Raw genomic sequence first — 23,617 nt, forward strand, 5'->3', positions numbered from 1 at the left:
ATGTTATTTCTTTCATTAAACACACATTTGTTCTTCTAAACATACTAATGTGTAAAGCACAGAGGTTCATATTATTTTTGTATGTAATGTGTGTGTGAGCATGAGGATCTATTTTCCAAGTTTTCTAGAAACTAATTAATTCAAACTTCACGCCTTTTTTCCCTCATGGTTTATTTGAAGCAAGTGTAAAAGTATCATAATTAACACTTAAAACAACTACGGAAGAACCTTTTCAGACTAGCTGTAATGACAATATCTCAGGTAGAAATGTAGAAAATTAGCTAGTTGATTAAGTTTGCCTAAAAATCTACTTAATTATTTATTTACAAGAAGAAGAATTGATTTACTTATTTCCATTTTGTTGAATGACAAATATTTAGAGGTTTCAGAATAATTTTGCCCCAGATCTAATGTCAGACATGTGGTAAATAAAGTTTGAGCTTGGCTCGAAATCAGCTAAGCTGATTCGAACTTGATTCAATTACAAAAGAAGTTGATATTAACTTAGGCCTAGCTAACTGCAGCTCCACTCATTTTACACCCCTCCCGAATTGTGGACTTGTTAGTCATTTTATTTCAAAGTTTCATTTTAAATTTTCATATCCCATTTTAGATTTTAAATATCCATAGTTTCAGATCCTATTTCCCATATCCTCAGAAACCCACTGAACAGGGTCAAAGACCTGCCACAAACTGTAGACATTAAAATCATAGCACTTTGTTCTCCTGAAATTATTTCTTCCTCAGCCAACAATCTGCCCACTCCTCATGCTAATGTTTCACAACTCACCAAGCTGAAACCATGTCTGATAAAAACGAGAAAACTATCAAAGTTATAGATGATGTGTTCCACTTAGAAAACACCAAAGAAGGGGTTGGTTATGGCAGAATTCAGCTCCAATCCAGCCGTCTTCAGGACCACCATGTCCACCTTGTCCCGAGGCAAATATAAGTACTCATCACCTTCAAGCTTCTCAAAACCGCATAGCTCAAGAAACTGAATGCCTCCTTTAAGGCTACCAACTCTATCCTGTTAAGAACAGATGGAAAAGAAACGTCAAGTTCATCTGATAACAAAAAGGAAATAGCCAATTCGATGCCAACTGAACAGCTCATCATCTAGTCAATTACCTGAAAAGCTGGATTACCAAGACGGATCTTTCTGAATTTCTCTTCATCTGGATTTTTTGCAACATTTCCCACGTATATAAGAAGTGTTTGGAATGCTCTTTTCACTCTAGCATCCTCATCCTACCATATTAAATATAGTAGATGGTGAAAACTGTGACTCAGTTGCTGTGCTATTTGATAATAGCATATCTATAAACAAAATACTAGTGATATGCACAGTATCCATAAAAATCACTTATCCCATGCACTTTCTTTTGTTGTGAAAGGCCAACTCACCATTTCCACAAAAAGGCATGTCCACATAGGAAATCATGCTACATTTGAAAGCAAGATGACCGAAAAAAATGGAACCGCCACTTTTTATTTCCAGTGGAAATCAATGTGGTATGCAAGTTTCAACAATAGTTGAATGAGAAGCCAGAATATAGTAATGCAGACAACAGTGTGAAAACAAGCTGAATGCTTCGAAATTGTAAATTAGATGCTAATTTAGAATAGCCCAATATAGACCTAATTACCTAAAGCAAGGTATGTCTATGGCATTTTGTGGTGTTTGGTACAACAAAATCAGCTATCGACTTCAACAATGCTGGTTCAAAATTCAGAAAACTGATAAGAGTACCTTGTGATTCTTCTTAAGAGATCGCAAACAATCTCTCATGCGCTGTGCCTTAGTAGCAGGCTTGACAGGTAGAGACCTCTGAATATTAAAAAATAAATTTGAAAATATTATTTGTACGTCTATACTATCATACTTCGCGAGGTATAACAAGCTTTAGTTTGTTCAGGACATATTAACACATACATTCTTTTCCTGCAGAGGAGGTTTGGTAACTTTCACAGCTTTCGAGTCTACAGGTGGCAACCCAAGCATTCGCCTTCTTTCTGCCTGCATTTCAAATTAAGGTGGTATTATGGGCAATCAAATTTTCATATTATTAAGTTCAAGAAGTATAAACAGTCCTTGAAATATACTTTTTAGTTGAAATAGCTCCACCATGTGAAAACCAAGGGATACAATCATCAAGCACACAACCTATGCCATCAAACACCTAAATCTAATTTCCGGTTGCATGTGAAACATTGGAAGAAGGTATCATGTTACCATAGTTTTTGTCCGATATGCTATTCCCTATTGACAATTCTGTTCTAATGTAAAGTTCTCTACAATTATATATTTGAAATCGTATTAACCATCAAACTTGCTGCTGTATAGAGGGTATTATATCAATGAATGATGCATGTGCATATATTATTTTAGTCATGTTTTTCATTCACATTTGCTTGAGAGGACAGTGGCTTACTGTAATTGGAAATATTGGACTACCACAACCCATTATATTGGACTATTGCACTCTTACGGCCTTCCAAAACTTGCTTCTGATGTTACATAATATTAAAGCATCAAGATTATCCCCCCAGGCTTTGACATAATAGTTTCCGAGACTTTGATAGAAGATTATCTAATTAGTTGACTAACTCCACTATCAGGTGCAAATGTTGCATCAAGCTATATGTAGACTCATCCTATCAATATATTTCATAAGACCATCACATTATGTTATCTTTGTTACAGTAATTTTTGGCCACCTTTCACAATTTCAAAATATGTTTACACACCTGAGACACAAATCTAAATTTCTAAAATTTTCAACAAAAAAATAGTTAAGATTTGTTTCGCTTAGTTTTTACTTAAAAACTCCCTCAAAACATGAGATCTTGCTAAATATGATCTACATGGTCTTGATTGGTTTAGGTCACCACAACTAGTAAATAGAAAATCATTGGGAAAAGAACTTTCTCTTGAATTTCTTCAAGACAAAAAAACCTAATACTTCGAAATATTCTCACACTTACAGAAATTAGGTCTAGTTTTGAAGGGTTTTTTTTTCTGAGTCTGGATTCAGTTAATAAAATTTGGACCCATCTGTTAGCTCGAACAAAATTTTGATTACAGGATCTATTTGGGACCAGCTTGGCTGAACCAAAATGTTTTACTTCAGCCATCATGCCAAGTTGCCAACAACCTGATTGCCGATGGCTACAAGAAAAGTCATCGGCAACTGAGGTCATTGTGATGAAAGACAATCTCCATCTGATAAAATATGTGCAAACAATTGATGGGTTTGTAATCATGAATTAACTAAAGCAGGTCATAATCCTTTCTTTTGTATTGATTTAGAATGGAGGAACCATAGATCAGTCAAATGAACGTAAATTCTAACCCTATATAACATGCTAATGAAATAAAGAAAAGGATGATATACCCTATGGAATATTCAAAAGAAGTGATGTTCATTTACAACTTTATACCAGTGGCATGATTTCATTGCTTGGAAATTCACACAGACCGCTCATGAAGATAATATTCTTCAAGATGAGTTGCTCAACATATGAAAACTACAAGGTTGTGTGCAAGGACTCAGATAAGCATGCACTGAAAGAATAGGAAAAATTGCATTTTCACCCCCTCGAGTTGGAGCAATTCTCACACACAACCCCTCATCTATAAAATTTTTAAAAGTGGCCCTTGAAGTTTCCAAAGTTGTCCTCCGACTTGCCAACCATCCAATGTCATTAACCCACCATTTCAAATGATCAAAATGCCCTCGCCCTCTTCAGACATCTTCCAATGTTTTTTCCACTTCCCTCCCAATTTCGATCGTTCCGCTCCACTCCCGTCCTCACTTCCCCGTGATTACCCAAGGAAATGCTGCCTCTCCTCTGTCCTCTTCTTCTCTCTTCTGTCGTTTGTTTGTTAAGAGAGTGGAAGTAGACGAAGTGAGAGAAGAAAAAAAGAAAGAAGAGGAACAGAATAGTGAAGTAATCTGAGAGAAAGAAAAAAGAAAAAAATCAAGTACTTTTCTCATGGTAATGGTGGAATGATTTTGTTGGGCAAGCTCCCAAGATCCCCAACCTGAGAAAGTTGGGATTTTTCCAGTACTTGGTTGAATTTTCTTTCAAATTCTTGTGTAATGATTCCTCCTTTCCTTGTTTACGGTCTTCAATTTTCGCATTCATGTAGTGTCTTGAATGAGAGGTTGGGCTCCATTGGGAAGTAGAAAATGGGACCTTTATTGTGTTGCTCTGTATTTCACTGAATTGGAAATGACGTAGGAGAATTCTCGTTTAGAAAAGTTTCCTTTTTCCCTTATTTTGCCATGAAATGAGGTAGATAGGGCATGGCCAATGAAATCCATCTCTCTATGCCCCCTTTCCCTTATTTCTCCATTGCCCGTTTAGCTACTCCCCATCTCAATCAATTCAATCTATCAACTGTGCCCTATCTTTTATAACCTCATATATAGTCTCCTCACCACGCACGTGAACCTAGTTACGTGGCCTCTCATTCATCAATTTCTCCCACCCTTAAAACAATACAAATCCCACATCTCCGACAATGTCATGGCGCTCACCATTACTCTGCCAACCATACACCCCCTATACCCAATCCCTCACCCATATGGAGACTTGCAATAATATAAAACCTAAGAGCTAAGAGCTCTCTACTCCCACCTCTCTCCATCTCCGACTCTATTCCTGTCATCATGTTAACTAAATAAAAAGCCAAGCTCTTGCTCACTATACTTCCCATCTTTACTCTCTTTTTACTACTACTAATACTTCCATCGAACAAGAACCCTCAGCCAATGGCTGCCACCAACACTATCTCCATGTTCAATCCCACCTTCAAGTCACCACTCAGCATTACAATGACACCCTCTACCCCAACCTCTACATCTCAAGACTCACTAATACCCCCAATCACACATCGAAACCCCTCCCCGACGTAATCATTGTCGTCGCCAACAAATTGGATATTGGAAAGCTGTCACTCAACAAAGCAAGGTTGGAGTTGGAATTCTGCCCATCAAAGTATGAGAACTATATCCCATGTCACCACAATATCTCATAGAGTTTGGATTTGGGAGATCAGGACACCCCTATAGAACATGAGCATCTAGGTGTTCAAGACTGCAAAGGATAGAGGCTGTTTGATTCTGCCACCAAGGAATTATAAAATTTCTCTTAGGTGGCCAAGTGGGAAGATTTCATCCGAAAGGAGAATGTGAAGATCACTATGCAAGAATTCTCCCCCGCCCAAGTATGATAAGCCTTCTCTCTCACTCCCTCTCTCCCCTTCTCTCCCTCTCCCACCTCTTATCTTTCTCTAGATGCAGAGAAACCTTTTGTTATTTAGCAAGGAATCACGTGACCTCATGTGATTCGTAGTATCCTTGGTGCCATAACTCCACCCCGAAACAACTGATGTCAAGGGCCATTTCATCCCATAACAACTTTATGCTATCATGTGATAGTCACGTGGTACCGATCTATTAATGAAGATGAATGGCAGGACCACTTTGGAACACTTTGGAAACATGAAGGGTTACTTTGAATATTTTTAAAGATGAGGGGATGTGAGGTAGTAAAACTGCAATTTTCTCACAAAAATAATAGTGAACCTTTAATATGTTTATGATCATACTGATTGGATTATTTAGATGTCAAGACATTAAGAAAGAGCACTGCACAGCAGCATATTATCTTACTAACTCCAAACAGCATACTATTTTAAGGACCATGATATTAACATCTAGTGATATAAGCATTAAGAAAAAGCTCAAAATTGTCTAGAAACGGAAGTATCCAAGAGTGAAAATTTACACCAACATTATAATCTAAAGTTTCAAGTTCCATCATAGAATTACTAAAACCTCCCTTCATTTGTAAAAATCACAGTGATGCCTAATGATTTAGTAATCTTAGCATCAACCTGCTTGAGGCTTTTGAACTGAATGGATCATTACTGCTCATTGCTCACGCATCCAATTTACAGTTTTTATTTTTAATTTTCATTTAACTATAAATAGAAGTTTGCTTTAACTTGTATACTCTCATTTTTATTTATTTGCCTGGCACGTAAATATATATAGATTAAGTGATGGAATAGATTAAATTCAAATTCAATAGATCCTTGTCATCCAATCTTCTGCACATGATATGACCCTACACTTTACCAAAGAACCAACAGCTGGAAGATTCTAACAAAAAGGAATGTCAACAAGTACCTTATCCTGCTCTAACCGCTGGCGAATTTTCTCTCTGGCCCTTTTCTCCTCCTCCTTTTCTGCATGACGCAATGCTAGCATTCTGCACACTTCTCAATCAAAGTAAAATATGAGGGCAGATAATAGCAACACAGGAAAGGTTAAAGCGACTAAAATAAAAAAGAACGGTGATTAGATTGATATGAACCTTCTTCTTTCATTTTCCTGCAGAATTCGCTTTGCTTCCAGAAGCTCTTTACCCACTCGTATTCTTTCCTAAGAAGACAGGTCATATGATATACCTCATAGTGCATAATATGAACTGCTAGAATGCACCTCAGTTTGGAAATCAAATCAAAGCAGCATTGCAAAAGATGATCTTACCTATGAAAAAAACGTTCACCAGGTGAACAATATCTTGAATCCAACAACCACATAATTTCAAGGTGGAATGCATAAGTAAGATCAACTCTTTTCTTGAAGCCTAAGTCAATGGTGTATACTAAAAGAAGCCAAAGATTTCCCACTAAGGCATTAGTCTACATTAGAACTTTTTTTGGAATTATGATTTACATGTATCTTTTAACTAAAATATTTAGAAGATCCAAATATTGAAAAATCTATTTAATCACTTAACGATGTGTTTGCATGAATCTCTTAGAATTATACAACAATAAAGCTCATTATACAACTTATATACTTGGTTACTTTTGCTGAACTTCATTTAAACCCTCCATACACAATTTAAATAGATGCAGGGTGAGTATGATAACAGTCAAGCTCTAGGTCATATGATCCTCTTTGGATCATTGCATATGAACCTTGAATGCTTCTAATTTGTGCTGCTTGCATTTTGCTCTTTACCCACTATGAACATGTTCAATTAAAGAAAAGGAACACAAGTTAGGAAAACACAATTTCAACATGTTCCAACTTTTGAGTGCAGCTGTATCACATTCAACCCACTCCCCATCTATGAAGCAATACAAGTATAGGGAATTGATTTCTAAATTTAATTTGTGACAGTAAATCATTTTGAGAAGATAAGAAAATTTAATGCATGCAATAGAGTAGCAAGCCATTTTGTATTACCTGAAATAGTTGTAATCAAAGTCCTGTAGATGTTGTCCCAACTCCCAAGTTTAGGTAGACCATAGACCACCATATGATGATTCTATGCAAATTGATTTTAGCAATAAAATGTATGCAAATAAGTGGTTGATAGTTCTAATACCAGCAGACAATACGATACCATTCTGATAGCATAGCAGCACCAGAACAAACCACCGAACACCAAAACTGGCTTGGGCCAATCTATACTGGGTGTACTGATGCAAATTGGCTAGTGGAAGCCGATATCATGGATGGTTTGACCAGTACCTATATGGGTCAACTAGTCTGCTCCATTTCAAAAGAACAAGAGATAGAGCAGTCTCTTTTATTCTATCATGGCTGCTGCTGGTCCACTTTAGACCGAAAAAGAGAAGTGGGAGAGAGAGAGAAAATGAGAGGTTGGGAGAAGAGAAGGGAAGGAGGCTAGATCCAGCCCTTCCACCTACTTCCCCACATTGACATCGGATTCCACTAAGATTTGGTGAGTTTTCATCCTCTCCTTTTTTTCGGCCACTAATTGGCAAAATAGAGAAAAATAGGAGAACTCATGCTTAATTTTTTTTCATTTACCATGAAATTCGACTATGTTATAGGGTGAGCATCGCCCACATCAAACTGATCTTCATTTTTAACATATATTTTTATTTGTTACAAATTAAATTATATTTATAGTAAATTAATTATTAAAAATGGTATAAAATAATTTCAAGGAGAAATCCCCACTTCCTCAATTTTAATCTAGGGCTGAAAATGGATAGGATACTGCTATATCCATTTTTGTATCTATACTTTTCACCTAATAGGGATATAGTTATAGACATTTAATGGTTACCAGAATTAGGATGCATATTTGTTCTAAACAAATATGGATACGACTAAATATTAAGCATATCCATATTTTCTATTCTAATATAGATATAAGTCAAATATTACTTGGAGATAAATCAAATCTTTAGTGGAATTCAATGACGAAAACTAACATTAATTATATCATAAATGACAGGAATAGAATTTGCTATTCAAAATCGAACATGACACATAGGTAACTATATCCATATTTGTATCAAAGGTCTAGCTCATGGTCCAACCGGATTTGTATTAAGATATTTAAAAATTAAAAATTATTTAAAATAAAAATATAATATAAAAATATCAATATTTTTTTGCATCAAATACCATTATTACTCTTTAATTATAGCATAAATAAAAATAACCATGGATTATCTATTCATAAAGAGCTTTAAGAAAAATTATATATGCATATAGGAGAGAATAGGAGTTATTAAAAATTTTAAATATTTTTTAACAATGTACATTTGAAAACATCATAAATAAAAAATTAAGAATATTAAAAAAAATTTAATCAAAGAGAAAGGGGTTTTTTCTTTTAATTTATAATAATGGTTAAAATATGAAATAACACAATATACATCACATCATTATTTAATGACCTGAATACATGTGCATAAGTAAAGATGAACTACTTATATAAAATAGGAAAACATGTTATAGCTGGGTGGTTGAGGGCTTACCATTCAAACCAGAATTTCTATCCAAAACTGGTCCAATTGGGATACGTAAATGGATATGGTCGGATTTTATCCCACCCATCACCCTCTGTTTTTAGTCCGAATTTCATGCTTTTAGGCATGAATTCAAGGTTAATGGACCATTAAAATCTTCTAATTATATAATCCCTACCTAAGTTTTCAAATTTCTCCAATATGCAATCTTCTTATTGCACTCCCTACCAATTCTTTTAAATTTCTCCATTATGCAAAAAATAAAAAAGGGTGAGCCGAGCTCCCATTGTGTGATTCCTCATCTCCTCAACTCCACACAGTCCCTTTCCCTGGTTGTACCCATCTTCAAATTGTGGAGAACAAAAAAAAGGAATTTTTTTGAAAGGCCTGATTAGTACCAGGTTTTGAAGATTGCATCAGGCCGGGTTCAGTATAATCTGGGTGATTTGGGACCTGTTCAGCCAAACAGGGGTGTATCAGCACTAGTAGCACTGGCTACCGGTGGTTAGGCTGAGATTGCAATCCCTTGCTTGTTATGTAAAATTTTCAATGATTATATATCAATAAGATTTCAACAATCCAGATTCGGACAAAGTTCCAAAAGAGAATTACTAGCAAACCTTGACATGGCAATTCCAGTTAATATTATCAGTTATTAATTCTAGAATGTAAATGATATCGCCTAACAAGAACCTATTTGAAAGTTCGAAACTGACACTGCATGGCAAAAATAATTAAAAAGAAGAAAGGCATTGAGATAAGTTGATCATACCTTCTCTCTTTCTCTTTCCAATCCTTTTTGTTCTCCATTCTTTCTACGAACACGTTCCCTACAAAAATAAAATCAACCATTAAATCCAAAATGAGTGCTCAAGGAAGTTATGCCAAGATAAGTACATGAAACAATGACAACTTGCAACAGAAGTGGCAAAACTAACTTAATGTCTTATCTAGGGACACACACAACTCATAAAAGTTTAATTTTCTGACCTAGACTACCTGAGAACAAGCAACAACTGACGTTTAAAGATGTTATTCCAAACCTAAAGAGAAGGTCTAAAGAGCTACCTTGCTTAGCCCATTAATCTTTATATTTATTTTTAGATAGATATTGAGTCATTCCTAAAACGCCTAAAAAAAAGTTTGCACTTGGCATATTATCACTTGTAAATTTATTCGATATGTAAACCTTCATATCCTTCATACAAGCATCAAGTTAGTCTAGATTGGTGTCCACCATCGCTAGGATGTCTATGGGTCATATAAGTGGAGAGGCAAGCACTGAGTTAACCAAAATAAAACATCAAACTAACCCAAATCAGAAACTGGTCAGTCTCAGGTAACACCACAACCAGATTTTGATTGCCTTGGGTATTTTATAAGCAGTACAAAGGTGGTTACATATGGAAATGCCACAAGAGTGTTGAAATATTTGTTACCAAAGGTGAAGTATGAGTATAATAATTTCCACTTGACAAGATGAATTTATTATATAAGTAGGAATAGGAGATTACCAATGTAACATGCATTTTAAAATATATTTCAAAATTAATACATTAACTTTCCAGATAGAACAGACTGCTATTATAAGGGAATGGTATCCTATGTTAAAGCATCACATGAACTATGAATAAAAAAATTATATAAAATGCTATATGTTTTTATTTATAAAAAGCATAGACAGAGGAAGGCAATAAGAAATGAAGAAAACATAAGCAGTAATTAAATATTTTAACCAAATGAATTGATCTGTATGCCATTTGAATTTGACTGACAACATGCTCCTTCTCATTCGAAGTAAAGAAAAGATAAATATAAACATTTAGATATGATTGTGCTTTCTTAAACCATGGTGATATCAACTGATCTCATGACTTTATAAATATAGAAAGCACAAACCGTAGTTCTTGTGCTTTAATCTTCACTGTCTCTGGAGTTGGTGATGGTTTTCCACTTTTAATATTGATGTTCAGAGGTACCTGAAATTGCTTAAGAAAAGAAGATATTTAATATTTACAAATCATGAGAGGAAATTTTAAAGTGTATGTAGTTGCAGTATATAGTTACATTACCTGCAAAGTTTAATCAGATTCATCTTGATAAATTATAAGTTGCATTAATATGCAATAAAATGATCATTTAAAAGCACAAAGCATTCTAATCAAGGTCGGCGGAACCGTCCCAAACCAGGCGGTTCTGGCCGTTCCAAGCCATACCGGTGGCTCACCGGTACGGTTCTGGCAATGAAAACGAAACCCGTTGCCGAAGTCAGAAAAAGAGAAGAAAAGAGAAAACAAGCGGGGAAAAGAGGGAGAGGTCAGAACGCCGGTGGAGGCCGCGGCCGGTTCTCCTATTTCGAACGAAACAGAGGTCTAGCCGTGGCTTAAAACATTTTGTAATTTGTCGACTTCACTTAAATTCGCAAAATTTTTTAAACTGCGGCCAAACCCCTGTTTCATTCGAAACAAGGGAACCGGTTGTGGCCTCACCTGTCGCAGCCTCCGTTGGCTCTCCACCGGCCCTTTGCAGCCTCACCGGCCCTCCCTCCCTCTCTCCCCCTTCTCTCTCTCTCTCTTTTTCTCTCTTCTACGGTACCGTGCCCTCTGTCAGTACAAGCACAGCACGGACCGTACCAACTCGTGCCGCCGGAAATCAGTACGGTGCCCGGTGCCGATTCCTCCGATCTGATTCTAATAACACTTAGAAGAAAGCATACGTCCTACAACATAAATTTAAAGCATTGCTAATTAATCTAAAGAACCATAATGATGTTATCCTTAATAAACTTCACTGTAGTGTTTCTTTCTCTCTCGAAAAAAAAGGCTCCACTAACGTAGAAAATTTTAGAAGGATATATAAGATTAAGGTAATATAGCCTGATAAGATTCAATTTGGTTTTGAAAAAAAATCATGGAAGAAATTAGATTAATTTTTTAAACTGGATAACTCAGTGAGTTTTTAAAAACAAGGTAAGACCTAATGATCAGCAAAATATTATCGTAACTATTCAATTGAATAGAGGATATGTACAATATTTCACAAATTATTATAGAACTACCCTGTTTCTATCCCCTGTTTTCATGCTGATGCGAACCCTAGCCAAATTTGACAATCTTGGCTGTCAGAAATCCCTGCCAGACCAGCCTTGCTCCTTCCCTTTCTTCTCCCTAGAGATCCTCTCTCCCTTACACTCTTCCCATGCGGCAACCCCTCATTGTCCTCTATTTGAGCGCCGCCAGCACCTGGCCACCATCGACTACCCCTATTCTATCATAAGTCACCCTCTCTCTCACGCACACATTCTCTCCTCTCAAGACCCTTGCTTTCCATCAATCATCCCCTTTCCCTTTCATCTTCTTCTCCTAATTCCCCAACTTTCTCCATCTAAATCCCTCCACCTTCTAAGGTAGCCTTATATCCTTAGTCCCTAATTAGCACCCTCTGCTCCTCTGATTACTTTCATTATGTCTCTAATTTTGGTTGGCTTAATTTTGTATAATGAGACAACCATCCATACAACAAGGTCACCCTAGGGTGTTACACTCTAATTCCCTACTTGAGGTAAAACCCTAGCTACTCTCTCCATTAACTTTAGTACATAGCATGGATTAGCATTAGATTAGGGAAACCCAAGGGCTAGGGTTGATTTTGAACGCTGAAAATTTTGAGATTAGAAAATTTGTGAAAATTAATGCTTGCTAAGTGATTAATTGTATTTAATTTTTAGATGAGTGGTTCCAATTTCATGAGTAATTAATTTTTATAATTATGCTAAATATTGATATAATTGAATTGGATGCTCTATTTGATGGGGTTCCCCCTAATAAGATCTTTTCCCTTCGTCCCTATATGGTATATATGGGGGTCTCCACTTCATTTCTTCCGGATAGACGAGCATGATGAAGATGAAATCATGAAAGAGAGGTCGATCTTCCCCATATATCCAATAGCCGGTATCGTACGCCATTAGAAGGGCGGTTGCATTTGAGATGGTCCAACCCATGGAATGCCGTACCGGCCCGTACCGGCCGGTACGTACCGGTCCGGCCGTGGACTGGTACCGGAACGGATAAAAAACCGGTATTTTTCGGTTTTTTATCCGAACCGGCCGGTACCGGCCTCGTACCGGTGCGAACCGGCCGGTTCGCACCGGTACGATTTTTTTTTTTTTTAGAACCACAGCGCCGCGCGCTGTGGTTTTTGAAACCACCGCGTACCGGCCGGTACGGGACCGGTACCAGCCGGTACGTACCGGTCCGGCCGGCCACCGGTACGCCGACCGGTACCGGTACGGCGGACCTTGGTCCAACCGATAGTCTCTTAGTGTCTCCTTCGTATCTTTTCCTTTATATTTTTAAAGTGATGGCATACGTACTACTCTGCTATGATCTAGGGTTACTGGAGAGGGACAGAACACTTAGAATGTACAGACACCTTTTTGAATTTTGGAATCATTGTAGTTAGATTATATATGCTTATCAGTTAATGTTGGAATTTAGTTACTATATCTTTGGAATGATATCTACACTTCATATCTTCTCTAGTATCGTGAGATTTTGTACAAGTTTCAAGGCCTTGCATATTCCCTAGGGCCATGCCCTAGGGAATGTGTGGCCGTGTCATGTATCCAGCTCAAGTGGTGGGTCTAAGGTGTGACAATAATGCTAGGAGAAGTGATGCTCAGGCATCAAGAAAGAAATGACTGCATCAATGATACCTTGACATTATTAAGGGCATAGACAATGGAGCAACGACAAATGTCAAAAGTAGTTGTACCAAGACAAGTGAATTTCCCATCATCATGGGTTCCCACCAAAGTCTAAAATTATGCACACATCTTTCACATTAGTGATAAAAAAATTTACAACCAATACTTAGGTTGGGGCACCATGCAGTTTGTTATTTGCAAATATTATAGCTCGTATTGATGAGAAAAGGGCAAGGCTAAATGATATATTGAATTGTGGAATGTAACTTAGATGGAACTGGAATCAACAAAGATACATAAATTGAGCAGTTTTGTTATTTTGGATCTACTATACAAAAGAATGGAGAGATGTATGAATGATACATTTAATCAAAGGTGTTAATCCCAATAACGAGGGTTGTCCTGATTTGGCGCCAAGTTGGTATGGTAATAGAATGCCCCCCGTCCCAACGAGATTTCAATCCTTCGTTGATGTTATTGCCATGAATGGAAGCATCAAAATCAATGTTCTTAATCTACGCACCCTTTTGGGCAGCTCTTCAAAATCCATGCTTGCACTCCTAGAATTATTAGTTGGATAGGAGAAATTCCAACCTAATAGTAGAAAACATCCACCAAGGGTAGTGTACCCACTTCAGAAACTCTTCGAAACTCAAAGCCGCATCCACTTCCTAAACTCTAATTCTACTACACATAGCTTCATATATCTCTTTATTATTTTGTTAATTAGATCCCAAATAATGAAATCGATCACTAAGTGGTATCTCTTGTACGTTAATCATAATAGGGACCTCATCTTCATTTCTATTTTCATAGAGATTATATTCCATATAATATATCTTTGTTCTATTGATTCCTTAACCTCTAAAGCTTTCTTTTCTGAATTTATTTAGCACAGAATCTTTATTCTCACAAATCAACAATATTGTCTGCAAATATCACATATCATGGTACATCTTCCTGAATATTAGCAGGGAGTTCATCTACAGTTATTATAGAAAATAAATGATTGTGTTAAAGTTTGGTGCAATCCCATAATACTCAAACACATCTGTTGCACCAAAAACAATTCCTAAGACTTGCCGATGCTCCAGCATACAGTCCTCAATGATTTCAATATGCTAATACTAAACATGCATAATTAATTAAATGATATAGATATTTTTGAGCTATATCAGGCTGAATACAAGTGACCATAGCTTGCATTTGGCTTCTTTTTTCAAGCTTAAAATTGTGGCCTGTGTCATTAACTAATCAACCAAGCCAACCAAACAAAATTAAAACTGAACATGAGCAGCTCCCAAACAGCTTGTTCGTTTGACAGCCCTACTGAGGCTGCATAATTGTATACTGTAAGTTCAATAACTAGAAAGCATTAAATTTTCTTCATTGGTTCTCCCCATTGATGCTATGATATTACGAGGGCAAGCAGGGGAAAGAAATTGGAGTCAGATGTCTCCATGTCTCATGGATATAGACTATAGGGAAGATTAGTTAGGAACCACCAGGCCAACATGTAGAGCCAGAGCAATGATCTTGTTCATCAGGTTACCCTTTTTACTTATATTCTCTTTCACTGTTATAGATCATTATGACCAGTTTTTCAACCTCGAAATTGCAACTAAATTAGAAATAATGCAAGAAGTGTAAACAAGAAGCAGATTATTCAAATTAACAATGCAATACAATATTTTCTTAGCATCTCATATACACCTATCTATAAATACATATATATATATACAAACATTAGTCCCATGCATGCATGCACATGCATGTATGTATCAGCAGATAAAGCACAAAAATTTATGTGCTTTTAAAAAGGAATGATTTCAATGTAGTACCTTTAATTGAAAATTGAAACTTTTGCACTTAATTTCTATATTCCACTGCCACTACAAATCTAAAATGGTGAACTCAATAGAATAAATTATTTTAGAATGCAAGAAGATGGATAGTGCAGATATGCAGCAGATAAAATAGTCCTGTCAAAAGATCAAGGAAATCTAAACATGATGCACTATGGTGAAGTACCATACCAGAGGCATCTGGTCAATATCTGTGTCATGTTCATGATTCACAACCCAGTCTATGGCTGCATCAATACTACAATTACCTGAAAGAATAAAGCATTTGTTATGATGCATGAAAGTAATGGTGGATATGGTATTTTGAGTAACTCAAGAACTCACTCAAAGTATCATTTATGTAAATCGGTGTTGATAAGTGAGTGAGGATAAACATAGTGAACAGTACTGGTCTTCTTCCTTCTGATTGTGTTTTTAAGGTACGAGATTAAGCATCTGCTCCTAGTTTTTCTCCATACATGACCCTTTTGGCTTCTATTTTTGCTTTGCCCATTTCATACAAATAAACTAGCACCTATGCCCTAAAAGGACTAATTAAAATATTTTGGCTCATCTCCAAAACTCTACACTCTTTTGCCTCGACCTCTCTCACGGAACAATCCTTCATCCCTTTCCTGGTAAAATTCAACTCTCAGAATCCCTACGTCACTCAATCCTTAACCTTTCAGTTAAAATTAAATAAGTTCAGCCCCCTCCCCCCAACCACCACCACTCACTATATCACATCCACAACCAACCCTTAGAGATATCCACCATTCTCCTTACCACCTAAAGATTTCTAGCAAAATAAAAGGAAAGTCAATGTTGAGTTTCTGAAAAACAGGAAGAGACAGTTGATGGATTAAAAGGTTTAAAAAAAGTTATTGATCCATGAACTACACTTGAAGTAAAACTCATACAAATTGAAGGTCCTTCAAATTCTATCTTACGATCATGTGAGGTAAGATAGAAAGAAGATAGTAAATCATATATGGGAATCTCAAATTTACCAAAAAAAATATACATGGGAATCTCATATTCAATTTTTAGAGTCAAATTTCTCCCACATACATGAGGAGGCTAATGATAATTAATCCAATGTATAACAAATATAGGAGGGCTGACATTATGTATATGTATAGATATAATTCTTGAATCTGTTGCATAGAACAGATATATGGGGAAAAGATATGAAGCCTGTAGGACAAAATGTTTCAGCAGAAGAATGCATAACAATTATTAACACCTCATAATTTCATCTGCTCTTATTCTTCAACATAATTAAACTAGTGAAGAATTGGATGAAAATAGAACAAACCAGGTAGTTAGTTATATCTTGTAAAAGAAGAGGGCAGATGTTCCCAATATCACATAAAAGACAAAATTAAATAGAAAGATCAGAGGGCAAATGTCATCAACAGTCAAACCAGAATAATGAAGTGCTCTTGTCGCACGTGCAGTTGGAAATCCCATTGATTCAAGTTCCCTGAGCATTTCTTGGTCAACTTCTGGGATTGCCATTCCTAAATACTGGGAAGAAAAGAAAATCAAAAAGAATGACCTCAATATATTGTGAAGACGTAGATAAACAACTACTCACAAGCAATGCATTACATCTCTCAAAAAAACCAAAATAGGCTTTCATTTTTGCAACTTAAAAATAATTTTTTAAAAAGATAATAACCTAAAAGACCTAGTAGTAAGATAAAAGACAGTAAAAGAACAGTAAAAGAAAACTTCACCTTAAAGTTTTTGAACGGCAGTCTAGTTGCACATGCTTATTGTCAATTTTCAGTTTGAAAGCCACGCAATAATTTGTTTCAAATAAATATTCACAGTTTAATCTTGTCTAAAGTCAGCTGGCTCAGATTAAAATGTTCCTTTAGCATGATACTCAACTAGTAGACAGAAAATACCTGAAGCCCTCAAAATGACTACTATAATAAACTCCCTGATGGAACCCCCTATTAATATTTTAGAAACACCATCATTATCATTGTTCATTTGTACGCTTTTTCACATCATAACATGATCTACTTTGAATAGTTGAGAAGGCACAGGAAAAGGATTTAGCATATTGTTGCAACTAAATATCACCTAATAGCAGCCTATGAGGAATTGATGTCAAATATTTGTCAACAAAACTGAGGCAAGAAAAGGATCTAATAATGAGGCGTAAGAACTAGGAAGAGCTTCCTTTTTTTCTTAATAAAGTTTAAACCTCGTGCAATTAAAAATTTCCTTCTCAGAAGTTCTAAAGAAAGAGAGAAGAAGAGTTTTGGAATACAAAACTGCATTCTCCTTAAAAGCTCAAATCATAAGCCAAAGGCCAACATAAAACATTATCCCAATTCCCACCAGTATAATATAAACACAAATATTAACCAAATAAAAAAAAAGGGCAAGAGACTTCTTATTTTGATTCCTTTTGTCACAATTCCTTTTCAGATTGCCATAATGATATTAGTTTTTCCAATTCAAACTTTATAAAAAGCACTATGCAGTTGTAACCCCACCAACTCCCCTCCTAGAACGATTGTCTCTAATTTTCCTGTCTTATTAACCACTCATGACTCCACCATATTTTTTTTTCTATCTTCATCATCTAATTGAGGCCACTAAGTCCATCTAAGATTCATTTCAGTTAGATCATCTTCCTATTTTAACTACTTAGCAACCTTCAATATCCCTTGGTTATTTTGTAGCCATTCTCTCAAGCTATTCCATCTCATTTCTCTCATAGTCTTGCCCTCCCATTATGGATCTTCTACTCCTAGTTGGATCCCACTCACTTTGCCCCCTACCTCTTCCTCTTAGACTGTACTTGTTGCATACTTTCTTTTTTTCATTTGTTTTCCATCCATCTATTAACTAAACCCATCATTTAATCAAGTTGTAGTTCATTGTTATGTCTAAGGGAAAAAATGAAAGAGATATGTTGTCTATATCTTAATGTGGAGCTTATTGTCACTTCTTCTTATGCAATAGCTTATAATTTATAAAAAAAAAGTTTTAACAAGAATTTCAAGTACCATCAACCAAGGTCCGCCGAACCGATATCGGGATCCGTACAGATCGGCGCCCAGTATAGTTTGGTACCATACCGAACCGGTAGGGCGTGCTGATTCACGGACCGGCACACCCTTTTTTTTGAGTTCTCAAAAAAAATTAATTGGTAATCACTCTTTATAAACTTTTTCAATGAATTTAAGTCTAATTTGATATTTTTTTTGATGTTTTCTTGATGTTTTTTAATGTTTCTATGATTTCGGTTTAACCTAGATGATGCATCTCATTGCTTTAAAATGATATAAATCATAAAATGAACAATATAAAATATCCTCAAATCAAGTAGTGACGTAAAAATTAAAAAATAATACAATCAATTACATACATTTAAAATCCAACATACATGACGACATCTAAAATTTGGGTCGAGTGGCGATACCTTTCGTAGATATTCGGATCATCAGCATATCTTATTCAGCATATCTAAAAAGGAGGAAAGAAGATAAGAGAGAGGAAGCATACCTTATTTAGTCTTGGATCTTTTTTTTGATAGCCTGAATCAGAAAGCATTGGAGCCGCTTTCAAATTGCGTTGGAAAGGCCTTCTTGGGCCTTCCCAATGCCGCCTGATACCTTTAAAAGGCATCAAGTGACAATGGCAATAATGCCATACCCAACCAGATTCGAAACTGGATTGACACGGTGCAAATCGGCCGGTTTGCACCGAGTCAGCACCGAATCGACCGGTTCCGATTAGAATCAAATAGGATTGCTGAACCGACCCAGTTTCACATTAGGTCGGCTCGGTACTGCCTGAACCGGACAGTTCAGCCCGATTCAGCAGACCCTACCATCAACAATATATAGAATCATGGAGCCTATTTTTTTGTAAGCTTTCTTTGCTTCTCGAGATAACTTACCAGTTACCACTATAGACCTATGTGAAACATGGAGCTAAAAGAGCACATAGGACAACACAAATCCATCACATATGCATCATATGCAAGTATCTACGATCATATCTTCAATTTTTCTTTGTAAATCCTTTGTATAGGTGTTGACTAAATTCCATTAACAAAATATATTTCTTCCTTCTAAGCCACTTGCAACCAATTTTTCTTGCATGGGTGCAATATTGAAAAGCTTCATAGTTATGTAAAAATGAAAGTATCTTATAAAAGTAAAAAATCCTTCTATGCTCAAGTTGAAATATTTATATTTTATATTATATTTTACATTGTCCATTCTTATTATTCTATTTTACTAAAGCAACATTTTGTGTACATGTATATATATAATGTTTATCTTATATTAATACACATATTAGTTCTTAAATAAGCTATTGATCAAGATTTACATACTAGTTTCGGTACCCATACTAGTACCCAACCCGTACAATGTCTATATAGATTATATAGTTCAGTTCTTTATATCAACACTCGGTATGGGGGTGTATGGAGTATCAGTTCCGTACCGATACAAGTCAGTATTCCTAGTATGGTCTAGTATGGTCCAGTATTGAAAAACCATGCTATTGATTAATTGATTGATCAACTATTCTATGAATCAAATTCATCTAAAGCAAAGTGGATAAATATGTAACTAATTTCCCTATGTTATGTTCATTGTATGTGCCCATTTATGAGTTTGTTTGAAAAAAATGAAGTTGCTGTGGTTGTAATTAAAGTCATTGTGGCTAATGAATAGTTAAAAAGGAATAGCAAATAGTTGCAAGTATAGAATAAACTCTAAATATAAGCAATAATCATACTATTGAAAAAGGTTATGACCCTCTTATATAGCATATGAATACATGCATGCATGGCCAACATAAAAAAATGGCCAGTGACCCCTTTAAAACAATCCACATATCAATTAGTGAGAGCTTACTAGGATATAAGCGAAGCAAGCAGATGAAAGGGTTCTTATGAAAATGGATCTCAATATTTACTTCGCTTACAACATACTAGATTACCAAGAGAACAAATAGCATTCTTCACTTCTTTCTCTCATGATGCCACTCCTTGCCGGTTCCATGCTCTCCTTGCCTGGATCTTTCCAAATCTCCCCTTTATTGCCCTAAATCTTGTTAAATATCCTTAAGTTTTCCTTGGATGTCATTAATTCTCTTCTCCATCGTTTCCACTCTGCATCTCACTAAATCTCCTCCTCATTGATCCAAAACTCCTAGGATCTCTTCTTGATTATCTCCACTGCACTAAATATCATTTTCTTCCCACTACTCACTGAATTTCCTTGGAGCCTCACTAGATTTCCTCTCCATTGCTGAATTCCATACATCTTCTTTTCATCCTCTCCTTAACTCTATATCTTGATGGATCACCTCCCATCGCTGCTTACTAAACAGACCAACTTGGCCTCACCCAACCCAACTCAATTTAGCCTGGCATGACCTAGGTTTGGACCCAACTTCTAAGAATAGGTCTCTAGTTCAGATCTAGTCATTGGTCAGGCCTCAGTGGGTCTGCATAGGTTCAAGCCCGGCCTAAGTTTAGAATCAATATCTAAACCCCGGACCAGACCCAACCAATCTGAAGCCTAATATGCTCAATCCAAGCTCGGCCTAGTCTTAAGTTCATGCTTGAAGCCGATCTGGCCAAAAATTGTCGAATTAGGGCATGGGATAGTCCTCGTCCATGCCCATTGTTCTTGAGAGAGGGAGAGAAGGGAGTGCGGTGCCAAAGGGGAGGAGGAGGAGGAGGTCGAGATGGCTTGTCTTTAATTAAAGCCGACTAGCCCAAAATCGTTTGCCAAAACATGCACAAAATTGGGTTGGAAGTTAGGTTAAGTCAAGTTTCAGGCCATGGGTGCAATACCTTGAGTCGGGCCTAAACTGACCTCTAATTCAACCCAACCTACCCAAGTTGCACCCTTATATGGCACCTATGGTGGAAAGAAGAGAAGACAGATTTTTATCTTTGTGGCAATATGAAAAGTAGCATGACTTCAACTGCAACATTGGAGTAGGTAGACATCCAGCTTCTTACCCTTCTAAGAGTTGATAAAAGCCTCCAAAATGGGGCACAATATATTAGTAGAGTACCATTGGATATAACTGCCTTCCTATCAGCAAAAAGAAAGCTTTGAATCTCTATGTAAAGGTACAAAAGAAAGGTAGGCTGATGAAAAACTTGACAAGAAAGGTTATATAGTTAAAAGTAGGTAGTAGAATTGTCTGAAAAGGCAACAGTCCTTGGTGTACAAGAGGCTATCTATGGTACATATATAAGCAAAAATAACAAGTTCTCTATAAATCAAGTCTAGGATGGTAGATTCTTTTCTTTATGTCCAAAGTTTTCATGAATTGCCCCATAACCAACACACTTTAGGTTCAGCCTAACAAATTCTAGGATAAACTTCATCATGATATTATACAAAGTGATGTAAAATATGATCACCCAATATACAAAAACCTCAAAATTACAGTAGATGGAAATGATTGCTGGTTTTTTCTTATATGAGAAATAAAGTGGAAGTGTCATCAGGGTCCAAATCCTAAGCATCTCCACGTAGAGAGAGAGAGAGAGGAGAGAGAGAGAGAGAGATGGCAACTAGTTGAGTGAAGGCTGGTTAGTAATTGTTGCTAATATTTCGCAACCATCTCTATAAAGGAAACTATTATTTATGAAATGTGACTCATCTACCCTAGATCTTTATGACTTAAGACTTTCCCAATTTATTCTAGAACATATCAGTTCTCAAAAAAAATATACATTTTGAAATAAATTTGAAAACTAGATAAGTCAGCAACAAAACTTGTTGGCTATTACCGGTCACTTTAGTGCATTCTAAATCAAAAATCATAAGAAATTTACATAGTGCAATCGTTAGGTATATAAGAAATTAAGGGTTTTATGGTATCAGATAACTGGTCATATAAAGTTGAAAAAGCTGTACAGAAGTGAATAATTTAAGCTTTTGAATTTGGAGCTTCTTTACTTCCTCCATTAAGGGGCACAAGCCGGTGTCTGACGAATGAGCTTTTACAACAATATACTTCTACTTTATGATCTGCCTTCCTAGTTACAGAGCTGTTTGTTTCATGTATCTGAAGGCAATTTACATGTCAAGTGCTTTCTGATTATATATTGTTGTTAATCAAACACATAGACACTGACAATGTTTTCTGATTATTCTTATTCCTTATGGTTATCATTCATACTTTCTCCCCAGATATTGGTAATTGCCATCTAGCTTAACATACCCATAAAAATACATTTATAAACAATAGAAGAAGGGATAAAAAGACCGCAAGGAAGTATTTCTAGTACTAACGATGACCATCAAGATCAACAATTCATGCCAAAGTCACGAACAAAATATCTAAACCCTCAAATCATCAAAAAAATAAGAACAAATAAATCGGAGTGAAGCCAAATCCAACATAACACAGCTAAGCCCGACACAGATGACATCTAATCCCACCATTTAGAACCAACCAACTTGTTCCAAGTCACGAAAGAAGCATAGAATCGATCACCTTCAGACTGGCTACTAATCTTGGAGACGTCAGAAATGCTCTTACTACGACCAAACCGCAGCCTTTAGGGCATCTAATTAAATGAGCTTCACGGCCTCCAAAGCCTGATCGACAAAATTCGAATTCCGCAAACCTGTCTCTTTTGAAACCCAAGAAACAGCACAGATTTTACTAAACGTCTATAATTACATCAACCATAAAGCAGAGAATATAGGGGAGAAAAAAATGGGTTTTGGATCGATTTGCGTTCACTTTGATCGGCAGTGCTTGCTTCAGGTGATGCAGACGATGTTGAGGACGGCGTTGGACTCGAGGAACTGACGTGGAGGTGAGGTCTGCCCTCTCCCAGGCCTCAACCACGCTCCTTAAAAGGGCTCCAAAGTTCTCAAACCACGGCAAGAGCCCCGCCATTGAAGAAAAGGGGATCGAGAGAGAGGAGGGAAGGAGGGAATGGGATCTACTCTTTTCTTCCCCCCTTTACCTTACCCTTCTCTGCTCTCTTCGCTTGGAGCATTTATTCCTGCCGTTTGGCTTGGGTTTTTCTCGGATTGAGCCGGTGGCAGTTCAAAGTTCAAACAGAATTCTGGAGTTCCTTGGCAGGGTCAAAAATTTGACGTCCGCCTTTTTAACAAGCCCGGTGAAACAAAAAAAAAAAAAAAAAAAACCGCAAATTACTTTCCCATCTCTCTAAAGACCCCACTGTAACAGAAGGTCCGATTAACCCAAAAAAAAAAAACT

The 23,617-nt window shown here is 36.4% G+C and overlaps 1 protein-coding gene across 5 annotated transcripts; it reads right to left on the reverse strand.

Moving 5' to 3' along the window:
• Nucleotides 1-666: 666 nt before the first annotated feature.
• On the reverse strand, nucleotides 667-23,452 carry LOC103710594 (UBX domain-containing protein 1-like). Of its 5 annotated transcripts, none has more exons than XM_039128377.1 (11): nucleotides 22,880-23,448; nucleotides 16,798-16,893; nucleotides 15,563-15,639; nucleotides 10,718-10,806; nucleotides 9,591-9,648; nucleotides 6,391-6,458; nucleotides 6,204-6,285; nucleotides 1,937-2,020; nucleotides 1,754-1,831; nucleotides 1,132-1,251; nucleotides 667-1,030 (listed from the first exon to the last, which is right to left on the reverse strand). In XM_039128377.1, exons 2-11 carry the CDS (start codon nucleotides 16,889-16,891, stop codon nucleotides 854-856), a joined length of 927 nt encoding a protein of 308 aa, XP_038984305.1. In that variant the 5' UTR covers nucleotides 16,892-16,893; nucleotides 22,880-23,448; the 3' UTR covers nucleotides 667-853. The 5 variants fall into 5 exon arrangements, with proteins under 5 accessions (XP_038984305.1, XP_026661825.2, XP_026661826.2 ...); XM_026806024.2 differs by having other exon boundaries at nucleotides 16,798-16,900; nucleotides 22,880-23,447; XM_026806025.2 differs by having other exon boundaries at nucleotides 10,718-10,797; nucleotides 16,798-16,900; nucleotides 22,880-23,446.
• Between the last annotated feature and the right edge of the window lie 165 nt (nucleotides 23,453-23,617).

This window comes from Phoenix dactylifera, chromosome 7 (assembly GCF_009389715.1).
Source record: "Phoenix dactylifera cultivar Barhee BC4 chromosome 7, palm_55x_up_171113_PBpolish2nd_filt_p, whole genome shotgun sequence".
Taxonomy (NCBI): domain Eukaryota; kingdom Viridiplantae; phylum Streptophyta; class Magnoliopsida; order Arecales; family Arecaceae; genus Phoenix; species Phoenix dactylifera.

Coding starts and splice junctions, on each gene's coding strand:
- LOC103710594 (XM_039128377.1), bottom strand. CDS start 16,891: ATGGCAATCCCAGAAGTTGACCAAGAAATGCTCAGGGAACTTGAATCA. Junction 10,807..15,562: donor ATATTGACCAGATGCCTCTG/GTATGGTACTTC, acceptor TCTTTTCTTAAG/CAATTTCAGGTACCTCTGAA. Junction 6,459..9,590: donor TGGAAAGAGAAAGAGAGAAG/GTATGATCAACT, acceptor CTGTCTTCTTAG/GAAAGAATACGAGTGGGTAA.